General features: G+C 40.7%; 1 protein-coding gene across 2 annotated transcripts in view; it reads left to right on the top strand.

The window, feature by feature from the left end:
* Positions 1 to 19860, top strand: part of CA8 (carbonic anhydrase 8) — a 94092-nt gene that overhangs the window by 43387 nt on the left and 30845 nt on the right. For both annotated transcript variants that reach the window (XM_012463735.3, XM_064384222.1), the window contains exons 4-7: positions 7540 to 7635; positions 12617 to 12679; positions 14857 to 14905; positions 16652 to 16764. In XM_012463735.3, coding sequence (XP_012319158.1) covers positions 7540 to 7635; positions 12617 to 12679; positions 14857 to 14905; positions 16652 to 16764 — 321 coding nt within the window. The remainder of the gene's footprint in view (positions 1 to 7539; positions 7636 to 12616; positions 12680 to 14856; positions 14906 to 16651; positions 16765 to 19860) is intronic.

Genomic DNA, 19860 nt, shown 5'->3' with positions numbered 1-19860 from the left:
GGTTCCACGTGGCTGAGGAGGCCTTACAATCGTAGTGGAAGGTGAAAGGCACGTCTTGCATGGTGGCAGGCAAGAGAGAGAATGAGAGACAAGCAAAAGAAGAAACCCCTTATAAAATCATCAGATCTTGTGAGATTTATTCACTATCATGAGGACAGTATGGGGGAAACTGCCCTATGATTTGGTTATCTCCCACAGGGTCCCTCCCACAACGTGTGAGAATTTTGGGAGCTACAATTCAAGATGAGATTTGGGTGGGAACACAGCCAAACTGTATCAATCCATGAATGAAACAACTCTACAAGGTCACAGTTCTCTAGGGCAAGCTTGTTCAACCCGTGGTCCGTGGGCCACATGCAGCCCAGGATGGCTTTGAATGTGGCCCAACACAAATTTGTAAACTTTCTTAAAACATTATGAGATTTTCTTGCAATTCTTTTTTTCTCATCAGCTATCGTTAGTGTTGGTATATTTTATGTGTGGCCCAAGACAGTTCTTCTTCTTCCAGTGTGGCCCAGGGAAGCCAAAAGATTGAACGCCCCTGCTCTAGGGGTATCTGCTCCTTGTACTTTTAGCCCTTTCTCAAGAAAGCAGGAGTTCTGCACGTCTCATCAATGGGGCACTAGTTTGATTGTTCTGATGTGGGTTTTACACTCCTATCTAAATCTGAATTCAGTTGTGGCTCATACCTATAATTCCAGCTCCTCTGGAGGCTGAGGTAAGAGGATTGCCTGAGCCCAGGAGTTCAAGGCTATGGCAAGGTATGATTTTGCTACTGCACACCAGCCTGAATGACAGAACCAGACCCCATTTCTTTCAAAAGCCAAACCCTCAAAACACCCCTGAATTTATCTCACCTTTGATACGATGATTTTGGTGGAAATCCTGGTTATCTCCCCTCTTTCTCTCTTCCTTTTCCTTCCTATCTGCTGGTTGAAGTTCTCAGTGTCTGTCTCCCTTCCCACTGTCCCCCCCTCCTCCCCACACCTTTTATTTCTGTCATCTCCAGACTTCCATCTGTCTATCAAATGTCCATCAGGGCCTAGAGGACAGGTAGGATATGGGTGGGTGTCAGGGCAGATTTGGGAAAGGCGTCCAGGTGAGTGGGCATAAGGAGAATGGGGAGGCTGTTGTGAGGAGTCGGGGTCATGCTTGGTTTGAGCATGTGGGGAGAGTTAGGGTGGGGAAGGATATGGTTGGAGAAATGTAAGCCTGGTATGGATAGGAAATAAAGGAAATCAGAAATTTTCAACAGAGGAAATGTGGTGAAAGTTGTGTTAAAAAGAGATTAGTTGGGCTTTGTAATGTAAATGCCAGGGGCCAGGAGAGGTCTAGATGGCTCTGGAGATAAAGGGGCAGGGGTCCCAGGTCTCAAGCTTGGCAGGTGGGGTGGGAGGGGGAGTTCTATGAAGAGTGTGTGGGTGGGAAGCTCCTTTGAAGAGAGTTGATGTCGGTTCTGGAAATATTCATCTTGAGATAGCAAGAAATCTGAAAGGAAAGGTCCCTGCATTTGCAGATAGGAGATGTCACAGAACTTGTATGGGTGCCCAGGGCTGGGGAAAAGGGAATTTGTGAGTCATAATTGCCTTTCAGTTTTTACTACTTTTTCCATTCCTCATGATTCATTCTTTGGTACTTTACTGCTGTCGTGTTATTTATGTTAATAATAAACCTCATTTATCTTGTAGATACCTTTCTGTTAAGCTGCCATGAAATCTTCAGGCTTATTTTTCTCAGTGACAAATGATGATAAGGTATTGGCATGTCATGGTTTCATAACTTTGGACAAATTTATCTGTTCTGTGCATTAAGTACATTAAGATGAGCGTTTTGAACATTTCACAGGTGCTAATGGTAAGACAGCATAATCAGTTGCGGTGATTATGAAGTTGTGAGTCCTGTAGCAAAAGCTCAGTCCAAGATTTTCCCTGAAGCTATAAAAGGATGCATTATGCTTGTTTTCCTGTGGTCCGGTTTTTTAACAGAAGGCATAGTGGTGATCATGCTGCCAGAGTAATAATGGATCTTGGTTGTTTTATGTCTTTGTAACACTTGCCTCCTGTTGGTGGGATGGGAGGAAGAGTGATGAGAAGTGAAGAAAGACTCAGTTTTGATTGTTAAAGAAAACCACTTTCTTTTACCCTGACATGCCCAAGCGTAGAAGGAGGCCAAGCCTTTTGCCTTTTGAAGGAGAATGGCTGAAGGGAGCCTGGAGGCAGATTCGTTTTGCAGGAGGGATTCTGCTATTGTTGTTGGTAGCCATAGTAGGCTTTGGTTTCAGGCTGCAAGAGGCAGCCTATCAGCCACCTGCTGTGCAGGTGTTTACCAGGCAGAGCAGGTGTAGGCTCCGGAAGGCCTGTGGGGCAGGGTCCTGCCTGGGGCTATGTTTAGTCCAGTGGACCCTGGAGGAGTAAGCGACCCTATGCAGTGGGCCATCTACCTCTAAACAACAGATGCAGTGCTAATACCACCAACCCTTGCTCTCCTTAGAAATGATAAGTGGCATTTACATACATGATCTGAACTATAGTCCAGTTGGCTGCTCTTCATTGTGAAAATCTATCATCCTGCTTACCTGCCTTTGCTGGCTATATATAACCAATGCTAATAACAGTAAAACGTGGTAAGAATATAGGAAAAAGAGTACTATGGGAAGACAGAGAAAGGCGTGAATAATCCAAGCTTTTAAGATACAGTCTCCTATGTTAGAGAGAGACTGATGCTGAAAGAAGTTAGTGACTAGTGAAGTTCACAGAGCTAAAGAGTTGCAGAACTGAAACAAGAATCTAAGACGAGATTCCTAGCTGAGGTCTTTTATGAGAGCACACTGCCTCTCAGAATTTATCAGTGGAGTTGGCGAAGTGCACAGGGTTGCCGCCTCTGTATCCTGCCCTCTCCATAGACCAGACACACCCCAGGGCATATCTGGGCTGTTAGGCTTTGAAGTGAGTCTTGTGAGTCCTCTCTGCCGATAATAGCTGTCTACTTGGACCTTAATAAGCCAGTTCATAAGATGCACTGTGGGCTGCCTCATCATTTCCTAAGCTGTATCTGTAGCATCATATGCTTTTCTATTCAGACCCGTTTGTCCCCAGATGTCTTTAACCATTGCGTTAGAACAAACTTTGGAGCATGTATCCGTAATATGTGTATATTTGTTAATAAATTATATTGATGCATTAATATGTATTTATGTTATATATTTTATGACGTATAGACAAATTGAAATAAAAAGGCATTTGATAAAAATAAGTAGAAGTAGAAGGTTTAATATGTTATTTCTGATCATCAGAGGATTGTTTTGTCACTTCATCCCCCTCCCCAAAGGGACCATGTTTTGTCTTAGAAGAATAAATCAAACGTTGTCACTTTGTTAGGCTCATTTATCTTTATTCCCATTGGTATTAGTCGTCTTCAGATGCAAACTTATATTGGCTGCCATACTTCTCTTTTTGTTTGCGTGATCTGTATTAGTCAGGGTTCTCCAGAGACACAGGGAGAGGGAGAGGAGGGAGGAAGAGAGAGAAACAGAGGGACAAAGAAGAGATTGGGATTTAATTTAAGGGATTGGATCATGTGGTTATGGGGGCTGGCAAATCTGAAATTCAAAAGGTAGGCTGAAAGCTGGAAATTCATGCAAGAGTTGATGTTACAGCTGGAGTTCGAAGGCTGGAAACTCAGGCCAACTTTTATCCAGAGCTCTGGAGGCAGAATATCTTCTCCTTTTTGGGGGACCTCAGTCCGTGATCCTAAGCCCTTTAACTGATTGTATGATGCCTACTCACGGTGGAGGGCATTCAGCTTTACTCAAAGTCTGTTTATTTAAATGTTAATCACATGTAAAAAGCACCTTCACTGCAACATCTAGACTGGTGTTTGATCAAACAGTTGGGTACCAGTAGCCTAGCCAAGCTGATGCTTAAGATTTACTGTCATGCATTTCTGTCATAATTTTTTAGCTGGGATTTTTGTGGTAGCCTCCTAGCTTATATTCCAGCTTTCAATGTCTGCTACTTCCAATTCAGCTCCTGTACTATCAAAGAGACCTTTGAAAGAAAGAGATTTTTATGGGGGAGTTTGATTCCAGACTGCATACATAATAATAATATTCACTGCAATAATATATTGATTTAGTATTTTCCAGAATACAGCTATGGTAATTAACATTTAAAGCTCTGTGCAGTCTGACCCCTCTACCTCTCTAGCCTCACCTCTTGTCATTGCCAGACTTATGTACCCTCTAGCTACCCACCAAGGTACTGTAAGTCCTTCACATGCACTTATAATTTTCCTTCCTCTATGGCTTTGCTTTGCAGAACAGAACCTGCACTAATTAATACAAAGCACAATATGATAAAATTATAGGAATAAAGAAGGGACAGTGGCAGAACAGATGTCAATATGAATAATTAAAGCTTTTTGGATTTGAAATGACTTTCTTATGGTGAGCAGAATGCAAAGGGTGAGTTAGGTGGTGTCATGGGCAGCTTTGTGTCTCTGCCAAATTCCTGTTGAAGTGCCAGTTCCCAGTACATCAGACCGTGACCGTATTTGGACATAGGGTCATTACAGAGCTAATTAGGTTAACGGAGGCCATTAGGCCGGCCCTAATCCACTATGACTGGTGTCCTTACAAGAAGAGGAAATTTGGACACAGACTTCTAGAGAGGCAAGACCATGTGAAGACAGAGGGAGAAGGTGGCCATCTACAAGCCAAGGAGACGGGGCTCCAAAGGAACCAGCCCTGCTCACACCTTGATTTGCAGACTTCCACCCTCCAGAAACATGAGAAAATAAATGTCTGTTGTTTAAGCCACCCAGGGAGTGCCACTTTGTGATGACAGCCCTGGCAGACTCATACAGATGGAGAGGAAAGGCGCGTGGGGAGCAGAGTGAGCTAACTTGAGAGGCAGCGCAGGTGCAGAGTGCTGTGCCCGTGGGCCATGCATCTAGGTTACCACTGCTAGGTTATAGCTGAAGGTTGGCCCAGTTCCAGAATGGGTTGGACATTTGCCTGGTACTTGAATTAGCCAACCTCTACTGGTGTGGAAAGGGGGTCTGTCATGATTTGTTTGGTCTGAAAATGAGAGAAAGGACCTTAAAGAGAAAAAGGTTTATCAGAAGCAAGACAGAGCTTTGTTTTTTAAAGCTTGGATCCCTTGTTATTGTGAGGGAAGAATCTCTCCTGCTCTGGAACCTCCAAGACTCCGGTGATTACTGAAGGCCCAGAAGGTGGAGTTAAGGATGCGTGGGAGAGCTGCTGTTGCTGCTTTCATTTCGTGTTATTTTGCTAGACATGTGGGGGTCATAGCGACTTTCTGTATCCTTGTTAGCTTGGGTTGACTGAAGTGCAAGCATTTCTCTTAATTTTTCTTATCTTTTTTATTAAAAAGAATATTTTTGGAGCAGTTTAACATTTATAGAAAATTTATAAAGACAGTACAGAAAATTCCCATATACCCCAAACCAGTTTCTTTTATTAGTAACATTTTACATTATCATGGTTACATTTGTTACAGTTAATGGACCAATACTGATATGTTACTAATCCACATTTTATTTAGATTTCCTTAGCGTTTACCTAATGCCCTTCTTCTGTTCTGGGATCTCGCCTATAACACATATTACATTTAGTTCTCATGTCTCCTTAGGCTTCTGTTGGCTGTGACATTTTTCCCCAGGCTTTCCTTGTTTCTGATGACCTTGACAGTTTTGAGGAGTACTTACTGGTTAGGTATTTTGTGGAGTGCCTCTCACTGAGATTTGTCAGATGTTTTTCTTGTGGCTAGATTGGGTTATGGGTCATTGGGAGAAAATGCAGCAGTAAAGTGCCATTTTCATCACGTGTAAGGTGACGTGCACCCTATCAACATGACTAATCACTATTGATGTTGACCTTGATCAGATAGTGTTTGTTAGTTTTATCCACTGTAAAGTCACTATCTTTATCCCCTTTCCATACTTTACTCTTTGAAACAAAGTCAACACCCACAGTACGCACTTAAGGAGTGGGAACCGTCAGCTTTTTAACACACAAAAATTGTGCAGCAGTTTTTGAAGAGCAGGTGTGAGTGATGGTGTTGCTGAATTGTGAGGAGTGGGGAAAAAGAAAAACCCATGCTTTTGTGGTTTATTATTATTATTTTTAAAGCCCCAAAATATTGCTGTGAGAAGGAAGAAAAATGTCAGTGGGAATTTTGTAATTCATGGAATAAAAATTTATTTCAACCTTGGGCCTAGACCTTCTTCGTTGGTTTAATTAAGACAATCGGTTCTTACCTCTACCACCAGGACTCCTATGCTGTTGTTGCAGCCAGAGAAGGAAAGATTAAAATTGTCTTTTATTATTGAGAGATTATAGAACATAGTTTTCTTAAAAGCAGTGCCTTTCAGTTGCATTTACTGGGTGGTCACAGTCTCTGTGAGTTTTCCACAGCCTGTCCTGGCTGGGTGGGCCATGGGTACTGTCTTTTTGTAGGTTACCAGTTCTGTTATTGGTAGAGGATTTTTTTACCTCCCTCTAGTGGTCAGTTTTATAATCTCAGATTCTACTTGGATAAATTCAGCAGTGGAAAAATCAAATTTGTGGCAATTCTTATGATAATTTTTCTGGATATTTTAATATAGATGCTAAAATAGATAGTGGTTGAATTTTAGCTATGTCTTTTGGTGTTAGAACTAATTTTAAAATGAGGCAATGTCGTAAGGTGGTAAGTAATTATAACTTGATGAAAAGCTATAGTGATGATTGTATTCTAGGCAGAAGGTTTACCTACCTCCTATTATACTAAGAACCTCAGTGGACATTTGATTTTTAATCAGGAATTGAATTTGGCTTCTTGCAAGTGTTTTATCAGTGCTGTAGGAGCAGTGCATATTCTAGATAAACTTGAAAGCTGCAAAGCTTTATGAGGCTAGGAGTGAGGGAGGCCTCTGAGCATTGTTCGTCGTTTCTTCACAGATAACATTTTATCTCCAGTGCAGGAAATAGCCTTCTTTAAGAGGTTTACATCAGCATTCATTATTTTACGAGGGCTTTAAAAGTGCAGCATTTTTTTTTTTTTCGGTTGCTGTCTATGGATATTCTTAGAAAGTTGAAGTATTTATTAGAACTAGAGACTGACTTTGTACACTTCCTGATGGAAATACTGGGTGATGCAGTATTTGGCTATGCAAGTAATCATCCTTTGAATGAGTTCTAGTATTTGTTCCCAGACCTGAAGTTTTGCTTTATTGAGATCGAGAAGGGTGACATCCAAGGAAAGATAACTGAATCCATGTGAAGTCTGTGAGTCCCTGTAGTTGTGTTCCTCCACATCAGGACTAAAACTGGACTTAAGGGGCAGCGATCCACTAAGCACTGCTACTGTTCAGAGATAAGAAGGAAAGACTTTATACAGATAACTTGTATTAAGCCAGTATTTTATTTGTGTCTACTTGTGATCCTCTTGTTGTGTGAAACACCATATAGAAATAGTGAAGAAATCGCTATATCTTTGCACATTAAATGATGTGGTCTGTCTGTTGCCACTCACCCAGCTCCATCTGATCCACTGGAACTCCACTCTGTTTGGCAGCATTGATGAGGCTGTGGGGAAGCCGCATGGAATCGCCATCATTGCTCTGTTTGTTCAGGTAAACCATCTGCTGTGATTATTGTGTTGTTTAGAGATGCTAATTTCTAATCGTTTTGTAAAATATTTTTTATTCTCAATTTTATTGCTTACAGATGAAATTACACACATACAGAGAACACTTGATATAAATAGACAACTTGATCCTTATGGTTCATGAAAGTTCAGCCATATTCATTGGTAGAAAATAGTTCCTTTATTTATTATAAATTTTCTTCAGAGTGGCATTCAAGGTCTTTGAAGAAATGATTTAGGAAATGTCTCCTGAAGGTAGAGTTTATTTTATTTATGAAAAAGGATTTCAGAAAATGCTTTTAGAACCTGGTTTACAGAAAAATCTACGAAAAATCAATAATAGATTACTTCACCCCTTCTTTATTAACAATTTTACTCTGAGATTACTTGAAATTCCTTGAAGGAAAACACTGATAAAAATCAGACTGGCAAAGACCTTGGCAGATATAGTCAATATAACGTTTAGATTTGAGCTCTGTGGTAGGCAAAGGATAGTATATAAATTTACCCAAACATATGAAGCAGGCCACGTGCTTTCAGAGGTAAAAACTTAATCCAGTTTTTAAGGCAAAGCTTCTAAATTTTGTTTTATTATATATTTGACATCATAAAAGATTTAGAGGTGATAGAGTGCCTGAAAATTTTAGCTCTAAAGCTGCCATCAGGACCAGAAAGCAGAGTTCCAGCTCTGCATGGCTCTGGGCTGCCTCTTGGGTAATCTGGGAATAGAGCATGTTAGCACAGTGTTCTTCAGAAACTTAATTTTCCAAAGAGAGTTCCATAATGGGCCCCTTTAAACTTGTTTTTTTATGGCATATATGTCAAAATTAATTGCAATAATTTTTAATACATATCTCCTAGATATTTCTTTATTGATGTTTGGAAGTAGCCGTCCAAATTAGACTCTTAATATTTTTAAATAAGCGTCTTGCAAATATGACACATGCCACAGAATTTAAAAGGAAATCCTTACATTTTTCAGTGAGCCCTCTTCTGACTGTTTATTTCATGGCTTTCTCATAGGCAGGGACTTAGATTCTTTGTATTTTATAACTGGATTATATAAATCACAAAAAGAAAGAAAAAAATCACAAAATATTAGTGAAAAACTTTTTATTATACAAATATATTTTGATAATTTTTAGTGTATTGAAGTAACAATTATGAAAGACTACTCTCATAACCCAGGAAAGTTAATAAAGCATCCAAATCTGAGGAATTGAGACAAGGTACTATCTCATTATTAAAAGCAAGAATAGAAAATAGTAAGATAAAGTAAAAATAAGAATACAAATAACCACATAGTCATATATAGAGGGGAAAGGAACATGTCATTTTCATCTTTGGAACTGTTAATAAATATTTGTGGGCGGCATTAGGTCTGATAACTTAGTTTTTTCACTTCCTGATTCTTAGCATGTAACAGGTGACCTGGATTTGTAGAGCCCCAGACTGAAATCCCAGCCCCTTAGAACTAATGCGAGTATTTCCAAGAACAAGCTGCATTATTGCAGGCAAGGAAAAGCCTGGTTAGCAAACACACTTTTTCTAACTTTCTATAAGTTTCTGTGGGGAAAAATTCAGGTTATCTGTGTGCAAATTCTCAGAAGAGAGTAAAATTGCAGAACTGAGAGCAAAATTTCATGAAGGAAGGAAGGAATGGAGGGAGGGAGGATGGGCTGAAATCCATGCGGGGAGGGGGTCTAGCCCTTAGACTGGAGGAGAGAAATGGGAGGGAGGAAGTCGGAGACACTGAGTAGATTTTCCTTCCAAGAAGCTTGGCTGAAGGAAGGAAGGACAGATGGGGCAATAACTAGCGATGATGTCCAGTGAATCTTTTGAGATCTGAGGTCTGCCTGTGTTTTCCGCCCCCCCCCCCCCACCAGGAATAAGAGCTATTGCAGACATAGAGATTAAAAATACTGGTAAGAGAGGGTGTCACTGAGGTGGAAAAGTCCTGGAGGAGGCAAGAGGGCACGGGATGGAGAGCTTATGTGGATGGACTAATCTCAGATAGGAGGAAACCCACCCCTTCTCCAAAATAGAGGGCCAGGAGGAAAGGGTGGGCACAAATGGGGCCGATTCATAGTTGGAGAAAGGCAGGATGTTAAGAAAGTTCATGCTGAAGACGTTTATTATCTCTGAGACACACAAAGCAGAATTATTTATAGAGCAAAGAAAGCCTGGGTATGGGATTGAGTCTTGAAATAGCTCAGGAGGGGCTGATAATAGACTTGGCAGTCACTGAGGGAACCTCCCTTGGGATTGGACACCCCAGATCATACAGGACAGGGTATGGTGGGTTGTTCTTTATCCAGGTAAAGGAGTAGAGAGTTCTAGTAAGTTGTTGTGTTGATCCATCACAGAGCAGATGACGTAGGAAGTAAAAGGATTAAAGAATGGAGAGTGGTTGGAGAGATCTCATTCTGTGTAGCCAGTCCCATGTCTAGGCAAGAAGGGGAAGGAGAAGAAGCCACAGGACATGCAAGCCTTGGCTCCTGGTGATCAGAGGAGGGGAGAGAGGAAAGAGCAGGAGAGCTGGCTGGCCTGGGGCATCTGGTCAGAGAGGCCAATCTTTTAGAGTTGAAGTTTTCGGAATGAGAGCATATACCAGGAGTCCCCTCAGGGTTGGTTTGCTGAGGTGAATGGGGCAGAAGGCCACGGACTGAGGGATGAGAAGACTTAGGCCAGGGAGGAGGTGGGTCACCCCCTGGATGCTGAAGTCGTCCAGGGTGGCAGCAGGCGGTGATGCTTGGGAGGGATGGTCTAGTGGGTCAGTAAGGGAGAAGGAGGGCATGGTAGCCTCAGAGGATGGTCCCCTCGGGAGGATGGCTCGGGCACGTGGGTCAGATTCACACTGAAGAGAGCAGGAACGCACTGACTGTGGCTTTCAGTCTGTCTTCCTGGGGGACTGCACGACGTCCACTAGAAAGGCCTGCAAAAAAGCTGTGGCATTGGGCAGACCCGAGGGGTTCAGGTAGATTGGGAGGTGTTGGGAGAGGTTGGCAGAAATGCAGAGTTGTTCTGTTCCGGAAAGTGCAGTGGAAGATAAGGAGAGATTGAGTTAGAAGTGAAAAAAACGAGAGGTTCAGGGCTGAGATGCCAGGCGAGGAGAACAGACCAAAGTGGTTTGCATTTCCGGTGGTGGTGAAGGATGGCAAAGGTGAGAGGTGAGAAATGAGTTCTTCTCAAGGTTTGTGGTGGGCTCTTGGTATCAGGTTGTGCTATCTGAACAGTTGCTTGCACAATTTTAGCAGTTGGGGTGTGGAGATTATCATCAGTACTTGCTTTTCACTGGTTATAATTTCTTCATACAAAAATTTGACAAGGAAGGAAAGGAAAGAGATGGAGTAAGAACAGAGGTTATAGAGTTTTCAGGATATAAAGTTTTGCCCATAAAATAGAGTCTTTATTGTTAAAAGGAGCTAGTAATAGTCGTTAAGTGCTGTTATATGGAAAAACTATATTTGATGCTGTAGGGCATCTAGATTAAGATTAATAATGGATATTAAGTGAATTATGATGACCCAAGCCCTACAGTCTTTGTTTGATTTAATCTTATCTTCAACCCTATCATTTTTATCCTCCCCATGAGGAAGTGGAAGGATGTAAAGGTTAAATACACTTGCTTAAGGTCACACAGCTAAGAGGTGGCAGAGTCAAGATTGGAATCCAGGCAGTCCATTTGCAAAGTGAGCCTGCTCCTCAGCTGCCACATTGAGTGGCCTTAGTGTTCACATGTGGATGCTTCAAAGAGTTTACAGCCCGACAGGAGATGCCTGAGATGAAAACAGACCCCAAGTGCAGACGTAGGCCTCCCAGTGCTATAGGATGGTTAAACCAGTAAGACAAAGAGAGATCCATTTCTCCTGAAGAATGGGTAATGACTTCTGCCTAAAATTCTGCTGCATCCACAGGTACATATGCATTAGGTTTTTAATTTTTTTTAACTTTAGAAAATTTATTTTCTGTTTTTAGAGCCTAACTCAGGAATACTTGTCCATGCTTGGAAAATAGTTCATGTCTTGATTGTTTAGAGCTGACGGGCTATCATAGGTAGAGCATTTCTCATCTCTCTCCTGTCCCTTCGGATGCTCTTTCAGCTGGCATGTTTTACAGGTGGTTAACGTCAAGAGAAAGAGAGAATGTGAACATATTGACAGCTACTCTGGCTTCTCTTAGGTCGTTCTCCAAGTATCTATGTGGAAGGAGAAAAGCTGACAAAAGCAGTGATTGCTTATTTGAGGTTCTAAGTGATCTCCATTACTCTCCTCCATTATCATGGACCATTGGAAATTGGTCAGATTTCACTTAAAGTTTTTAAAGGCAAAGTCAAGAATATTAAATATTAGAATTTTTTGGTCTCATTTTTTGGGAGCATTTTATACACTAATAATATATAGTGATATGTTTTTAAAAAGAAGGCTATGAAAAGCATATTCTTATTTATTTAAGAATAGAAAGGTAGTTATTATGTCTAGTAGTAATCACGAAAGGTCTTGATTTTGGTGAATTTAACAACAAAATCACCTATCTGCTTTGTAAGTTAATATAATTTTTCAATATTGTTAAAATCTTTATAGCAGTGATCTATACATGCCAAAGTTAAACATGGAAGGGTTTGAACATGTACTGAGTAGTTTTAATTCAAAAATATCCTTGGTATTTTTATATAACAGTATTTTATAATTTGATATATATAGCAAAGTGAGTGATTCCTATACATAGTAAGAAGAATTTAGAATGAGTTTCTGGACATTTACATATCTAATACTTTATTATACTAGCTTCCATTACAACTTTAATTACCTTTAGTAGGTATTGACCTAGTTATTAATAAAAGGCCATTTAATTAGTCCTCAGAAAGGACATTCAGATGAACTGGAGCCAAGTTCTGTTCGTTTTTTTGAGTTTAAGCTAAACACTTAAAAATGCTGTGGTTGTGGTTTATGCTTTATATTTTTCAGATAGGAAAGGAGCATGTTGGCTTGAAGGCTGTGACTGAAATCCTCCAGGATATTCAGTATAAGGTAAGTCATTATTTAAAATAATACAAAGACGCTGCTTCTGTAGGAGGTCCCTGTGACCACCTGTGGGCTCAGTGCTGTGTTAGAAGGACTCACAGACCTCAGAAAAGCTGCTGTCCTTGTGGTTATGGTTTATTACAGTGAAAAGAAACAGATCAAAAAGCAGAGGGAAAAGGCGCAGAGAATGAAGTCCGGGGGAAGCCAGGCACAAGCTTCCAGGTGTCGCCTCCCTGGGGAATCACATGAGGATGCCCCTGATTCCCCTAGCAGTGATGGGTCACAACATGTGTGAAGTGTTGCCAGCTACGGAAGCTCACTCTAGCCTTGGTGTCCAGAGATTTGTTAGGGGTCAGTCATGTAAGCACAAAATGCCAGCAACGTAACTGACCTCAGCTGCTCAACCTCTAGCAGCAACCCTCTCCCTGCCCACTTCACCGTAAGTCACACTGTCAGCATCAGCTTCTCTGTTCCAGTCGGTACAGTATGTCTCAAGGCCTCAGGCATGTAACAACAGCAGTTCATCATAAATACAGCATGGCCCAAGGCTGCAGGTGCACAGAAACACTTTTTCAGGTAGAATATTCTGAACTCAGAGGTTATATCCCCGGAGCCAAAAGTTAGTCCTGAAGACAGGCCTTGATCTGGGATGTGCAGGGTCTGAGCAACTCAGGCCTGCTGGGTTAACCCTTTTCTACCTGCATGCTATAGGAAGGTTGTATAAATGAAACAAATACAAATTTGGGGAATCATATTTCAAAGCATTTATGTTAAATAAATTTTAAAAAGAAAACAAGTACACATATGTGGTAAGATAATATACAAGAGAAGGTGATCAACATGCCCCTGCAATGAAACGGCCCAGCATTGCTAGGAAGCCAATGCCAATCTCTCTTATAAACAGTTCCTTTTTGGCTCGTGCTTAGTGTCAGTTGAATGTGAGTGATCTTGGGGACGGGAGTAGTCTAGTCTTGTAGGGCTGCTGGAGATACAGAGCAGGAGTTGAACTTGTTTGATTGCAGGAGATCCAGAGACCCAAATTCACTTCTAAGAAAGATCAATTTGGGAATCAAGTTGGATTATCTTTATACTGGCACAGCCCAGGGTATCCTGAACCAGGCAGAACCTTCACTGAAGGTCTCCTGAGTAGATTTTTAATGAACCCAGCTTCCAAGGGAAGCCCAGTCCAGACAAAAGAAGCTGATAAGAAGACTGTTGAGGGCACGTTTTGACTTGTGTTTGTATAATTGCAATGGGCTGAGAAAATTTATTATATCATCTAATAGGACACCAATCACTATGGAACTCAGGAGGATCGGGGAGGCAAGTAAGCTAGAGTCTTTAACGTGTAAAATAGTCCCAGCAAATCAGGAAGGGACTTGGAGGTTATGCGATAGCTTTCCCTGTTACGTCTGTATCAATACAGTAATCTTTTTTTCCCTGTCACTTCACAATTCTTTTATGACTTACCAATACAGTAATCTTTTAAGAAAAATCTGATTCACTTGACAGGACCAATTGCCTCTAAAGTCTAGGCAATTTAAATGACATGATTTAAAATGATGATCTTAAATGTGAATTGTTGAATAAGGGTACAAATGATTCCCTTGAAATTTAAATCTAGCTTTGATAAACATTGATTGGAACAGAATATTTCCATGTGTTTTAGATCTCCCTTTCCAGGTGAGGAGAGCATCTAGCATAGATCCCAGAGCTGAAGTACCAAATCCAAATAGGACAAAACAGGAAGCTGGAAGCCAGGTTGTGATGCCAAAAAGGTTAGGAGCTGCAGTGAAATTAAGCAGGAGGAAAGCCATTTTGAAAATCCCCCGCCCAGGGTTCAGGCATTTTACAGTAAGAATTTAGCCCAAATCTCTGGTATGAATTGTGCTCAGAGCAGAAAAAGTAACTGATGTGGGGGCAGATGGGCACCAATTGTAGGTTCCTCACCAGGACTTACAGGGAGAATTGAACTATGGTAGCAAAGAAAATAGCAGTAGAATCAGAGCAGGAACCAGACGATATTACTCGAATGAGTAGGTAGAAGGAGACACCCACAAATCTGTGGGACCTGATGAGGCCATTCATAAAAGACTTTATTCTACATTTTTTCTAATACGTTTTTAATTCTAAAATCTAGAAATATTACATTAACATTGGGTAAATATTTTTTTCTTTTTCAGGGGAAGTCCAAAACAATACCTTGCTTTAATCCTAACACTTTATTACCAGGTGAGTATTATCTGATTCATTAAAATGAATTTTAACTGTGGCTATAGTCTTGTTTTCTGCAGACTATATAAAACTATATATTGTTAGTTAATAAAATTTATTTGCAATTTATATTCTCTTTAGCAGATGCCATTTCCAGATTACTTTAAATGTGGAAGTAAACCTTTTGAAGTAATAAAGAGACACTTTGCCACTAGTTCCATTGATCCATCAAGAACTTTCTTAGGATTGTCATTTGTAAAAATTGCTACCTCTGTGTAAAGCACCAGTATAATAAAATAACTGGCTTGGTGTGGTGGCTCACCTTTGTAATCCCAGCTACTCAGGAGGCTGAAGCAAGAGAATTGCTTGAACCCGGGAGGTGGAGGTTGCAGTGAGCCAAGAGCACATGATTGCACTCCAGCCTGGGTGACAAAGTGAAACTCTGGCTCAGACAAACAAAAAGCCCTGATGTACTTCTAAGATTGCTCAGTAGAGTTCATAATCTGTACAGCAAAATGAACTTTGTATCTAATTTTATAAGATTACCTCTCTGCAGTAACACTATTATTATGTATCATTCTAATTGTATATGTGTGCAGGTAACAATTATACATAAAATACTCAGAATGTGATTTAAAGGTTGTGGTATATAAAATTTTGGTCTTCACATTTCTCTGCCCAAATTATGTGTTGTCTCTTAGTGTTTCAAACAAAACCAAATAGGTCGATGCATTGTATTTCCTGTTTTCTGCATTTAATTGCTATACAACAAACCAATTTCTACATTTATTAATCATATTTAATCATAAATTCCTCTAATGCAGAGCTAAAGGATTTCATAAGAATGATTCATTTTGTTCTATTGTAATATGATTTTGATATTTTGCTGTTGAAGAAGTAATATAGAGGCAGCTAGAACTGAATGGTTAAAAATACAGGCTTTCAGACAGATGTGGTGGCCCTCACCTATGTAATCCCAACACTTTTGGAGACTGATGTGGGAGGATTGCTTGAGGCCAAGAGTTTGAGGCTAGCTTGGGCAACATAGCCAGACCGCGCTCTAAAGAAAGGGAAAAAAATGCTGGCTGTGGTGGTGTGCACCCATAGTCCCTGCTTGGGAGGCTGAGGTGAGATGATTGCTTGAGCCCAGCAGTTTGAGGATGCAGTGGTTCATGATCACACCACTGCACTCCAGCAGCCTGGGTGACAGAGCCAGACCCTGTCTCTTAAAAAAAAATAACAGGTTATGAAACTAGACTGTCCCAAGTTCGAATCCTGACGGCCGGTGATTATTAGCTGAGTGACCTTAGGCAAACTACTGATGTTATTATTCCCCATCTGAAAAATAACATTAATAATACTACCTATCTCACTGGTTTGTTGTGAAGGTTAAATAAATTAATGTAAATTGCTGGCACATTGTAAACATTCAATAAATATTAGATTATGAATCAATCAGGTAAATCTTTTATTAAAGTGAAAAAACTCAAAATATACATATGCTTCTAAAGTGCTTACACTTGACAGGTATATACTGTAATCCATTGATAGAAATCACTGTAAATAATAGAGAATTCATCATGTTTTTTATCCATTATTTTCTCTACAATGAGTAGTTTAATATTGTGGGGCTCTAATTTGAAAATGATTTCCATCTTTGAAGTGTCATTTGGACAGTTTGTAATTTTGAAACTTGTTGTTGGAGTCATCAGGATTGTTACTGACTCACTTGCCTTTTCATGACACGTCCACGTGGCCGTATAGACCCTCTGCTGCGGGATTACTGGGTGTATGAAGGCTCTCTCACCATCCCACCTTGCAGTGAAGGTGTCACCTGGATATTATTCCGATACCCTTTAACTATATCCCAGCTACAGGTGAGTGTGCTACTTTGAATCTTTCAGAGTGAAGTTCTGAGTTAAACATTGTTTCTGAGAAAGGAAAACGCCTGTTTATGTTTTAGCTCCCTTTAGATCAGTCATACCTTTCCAGATGAAAGTTAAATGGCTTGAACTAGTGAAAGTGATTGAAAGGTCAAGGATGGACAGAACCTAACACTCATTTATGGTCTGTATTACAAAAGTTAGTTTTTAGAGAGTTAATAGAAATCACTGAAGGAGGAAGACTTTTGATTAGTCTAGTTATTTCTTTATGTGAGTTTCCCCAGGTGTGGAGAAGAGAAAGTCTGGAAGTAAAGTGGGGATGCTGGTTATTTCTATAAGTCACACATAGGCTTTGTAATAGTTTTGCCTTGGTGTGTACAGGAAAATTCTGCATATGTAGGGGTGAAGGACACAGAAGGAATGCCCTGGAAAATTCTGGAATGTTTTCTAGCTCCACTTTTGGTCACCCACTCCCAGCCTTGGGCTCTTCATAGGTGCCCTAAATGCTACTGTGCAGTGGGTAGGAGCACCCGAGTGAATTGTCACTGGGATGTTAGCTGCTGGAGCATGAGGCAGCATCATTCTAACGTATTTAAACCATGATTTTGATATCACAAAAGGGGCTTTAAATATCTCCTGTCTTTCAGGTATCTCTCTAAGGCATGGATACATTCTAGAGAGCTATATTGTCCTTTCATGATTGAACTCAAAAGGCTTGGGAAATACTCTCAGCAAACCAAGTTTTCTTTGGTAGCTTTTAAATATTCCCCATTATTTCTTACTTCTCAGTAAAGCTTTCTTTAGTTTGTCCTTAAATATTAAAAAAATCTTTCTTCCAACATTAAATAATTTCTCTTAATTTCCATTTTGCTAGGGATTGATTTAAAAATCTTCCCACTCAGCCTCTCCTCCCCATAGCCCTTATTATCTTATGAACTCTGATCATATCACCTTTGAACCTTCATATTTTTATATGACAAATCCTAGTTCCTACATTAAGTCATTCATCTATTTGTTCTTATAGGAGACTATGCTTCACATGGTTAGACTTGGGATACGGGTTTGAGAAAAACAACTGTGGCGGTGAAGGGCTCTTCTCATCACATCAAAAGGGGTATATGCTGCCAACACCACTTATCACTGGTCAAGTGTTCTGGTTTTTTTAGTACCACTAAATACACATTGCTTTTAATTTAAAAATGAAGGACACAAAGGAACCCTTCCTGAATGCCAACTGGACACAGAGGTTGACAAGAGTAAAACACAGTCTTTACCCTCAAAAAGTTCACCATAGAGTTGGAGAGGCAGATGACTAGACAATTAAAATGATAATAAATAAGGTGCTCTGGAAACACATATGGAAGAAACCCAACCAAGTCCAAGAGGTGTAGGGAATAATTCCTGCAAAATATTAGAAGTCAGTCTGGTGAAGGAGAGGAAAGAAATTAGAAATTTGGGTCTAATGTTAAACCTAGAGTTTTGGACTCAAGATATCTAGATTTGCGACTTAACGGTGAAGATGATGGCTGCTACACCAGATGAACCTCAAAATGTCAGTGACTTAACACAGTAGAAATTTATTTCATAGTCATATAAAATCCAACATATGTGTTTCTGGTTCACAGTGAAGGCTTTTCTCTGTGTAGTCTTTCAGGGAACCAGGTTGAAAGAAATGCTTCCTTCTGCACTGCCTTCCTCCCACAGTCACCCTCGGTGAGAATAGTACGAAGGTTCTCTACAGGGATCTTTTGAGGTCCAGTGGTGGAAACAGTGAGCTCCACTTATACTCACTTTCTGCTGGCTACAACTGGTCACATGACTACCCTAACTGCAGGGGAAGGTGGGAAGTGCATTCTAGCTTCATGCCCAAGAAGAAGAAGAAAACAGATTCAGTGATCAGATGAGCTAGCAATTCCTGGCACCATAGCTTACGCTGAGTAGGAAGACAAGAAGATAGTCCCCGCTGAGTGCGACACTGCAGTGAGGATGGGGGAGATGATGCCTCCTTAGGAACTGAGGACCAAGGGTCTTGAGAAGAACAGGGAGGGAGGGTTGCCAAGATGTGGAGGAGGAGGGGGTTAATACCGAGAAATGCTGTGGAGAATTTCAGTAGGACAAGTGCTGCCCACCCAAGCATCAAATAACTACAGCACCTTTTAAAAATGGGCCCAGGTGATTGGAGTTCCTTGACTCTGAACTTCTGGCTTTCATCTGGCTTAAATTCTGGATCTTGACTTGTTCTTGTCCTTTGATACCTAATGTTTTCCCTGGCCAGACATGCTCACTGCTTGATTCTGGTTTTAATATCCTCCTCTCTGGCGGACCTTTGGCTTCCCTTCTCCAATACCATTCTTCCTCCATCCCTTCCACTGCACTGTTTCTGGTTTCTCCAGGTAAGGAAACACTTTAGCCCATCCAAGCAGTTTGCTTTTAGGCTCCTACCATGGTGAAGGCCTTCTTTTCTTTTCTGATTTGCCTCATTGTTGCAAACAAGATGCATGAACAAGAGCTGTAATCACCAGTTAGGCCATTATTAACCCAAAGGAGATGTTTCCGTAGAGTGTTGAGCTGAACGTAGAGGGACCAAGCATAAGCATGGACCATATATAGACCATCTTTCTAGAAATTGAATGGGAAAGCAAAGGAGGGATTTAGGGACAACGTTTAGAGAATAGTCAAGTGTTTTTTCTTTTTTTTTCTTTTTTTTTTTTAAGTTAAGATTTAGGAAACACTAGAGGTTTTGTAGGCATATTGAAAATAATCTGTGAATAGAACAGTCGATCCCATGATATGGTGACTTCTATTATCATTCCCAGGTTTCAGATGAGGTGATTGAGGCCTAGGGAAATTAAGAAACCTTTGCCTGCAGGAAACAGGCAGTAAGGGTAGATTTGGAGCTCCAGCCAGTCATGTGTGATGTCAGTGCTGGGTGCTTAACTGCTGCCCCCTTTTGGTGTGCCCTTTTCAACATTGCACTTCCTTTGAGACCTTCTTTCTACATGAGGCCTTGTTAGGAAGTCCCCAGCAGTGTTACAGAGGTTTCTGCCTTTTCCTGTGTTATGTTCTGTATCCCCAGTTGGAGGAGTTTTC

The sequence above is a fragment of the Aotus nancymaae genome, unplaced genomic scaffold, assembly GCF_030222135.1.
Source record: "Aotus nancymaae isolate 86718 unplaced genomic scaffold, 86718_ANA_hifiasm-v0.15.2.pri h1tg000036l, whole genome shotgun sequence".
In the NCBI taxonomy this organism is placed as follows: Eukaryota; Metazoa; Chordata; class Mammalia; order Primates; family Aotidae; genus Aotus; species Aotus nancymaae.
This window is presented reverse-complemented; position numbering and strand designations above follow the sequence as displayed.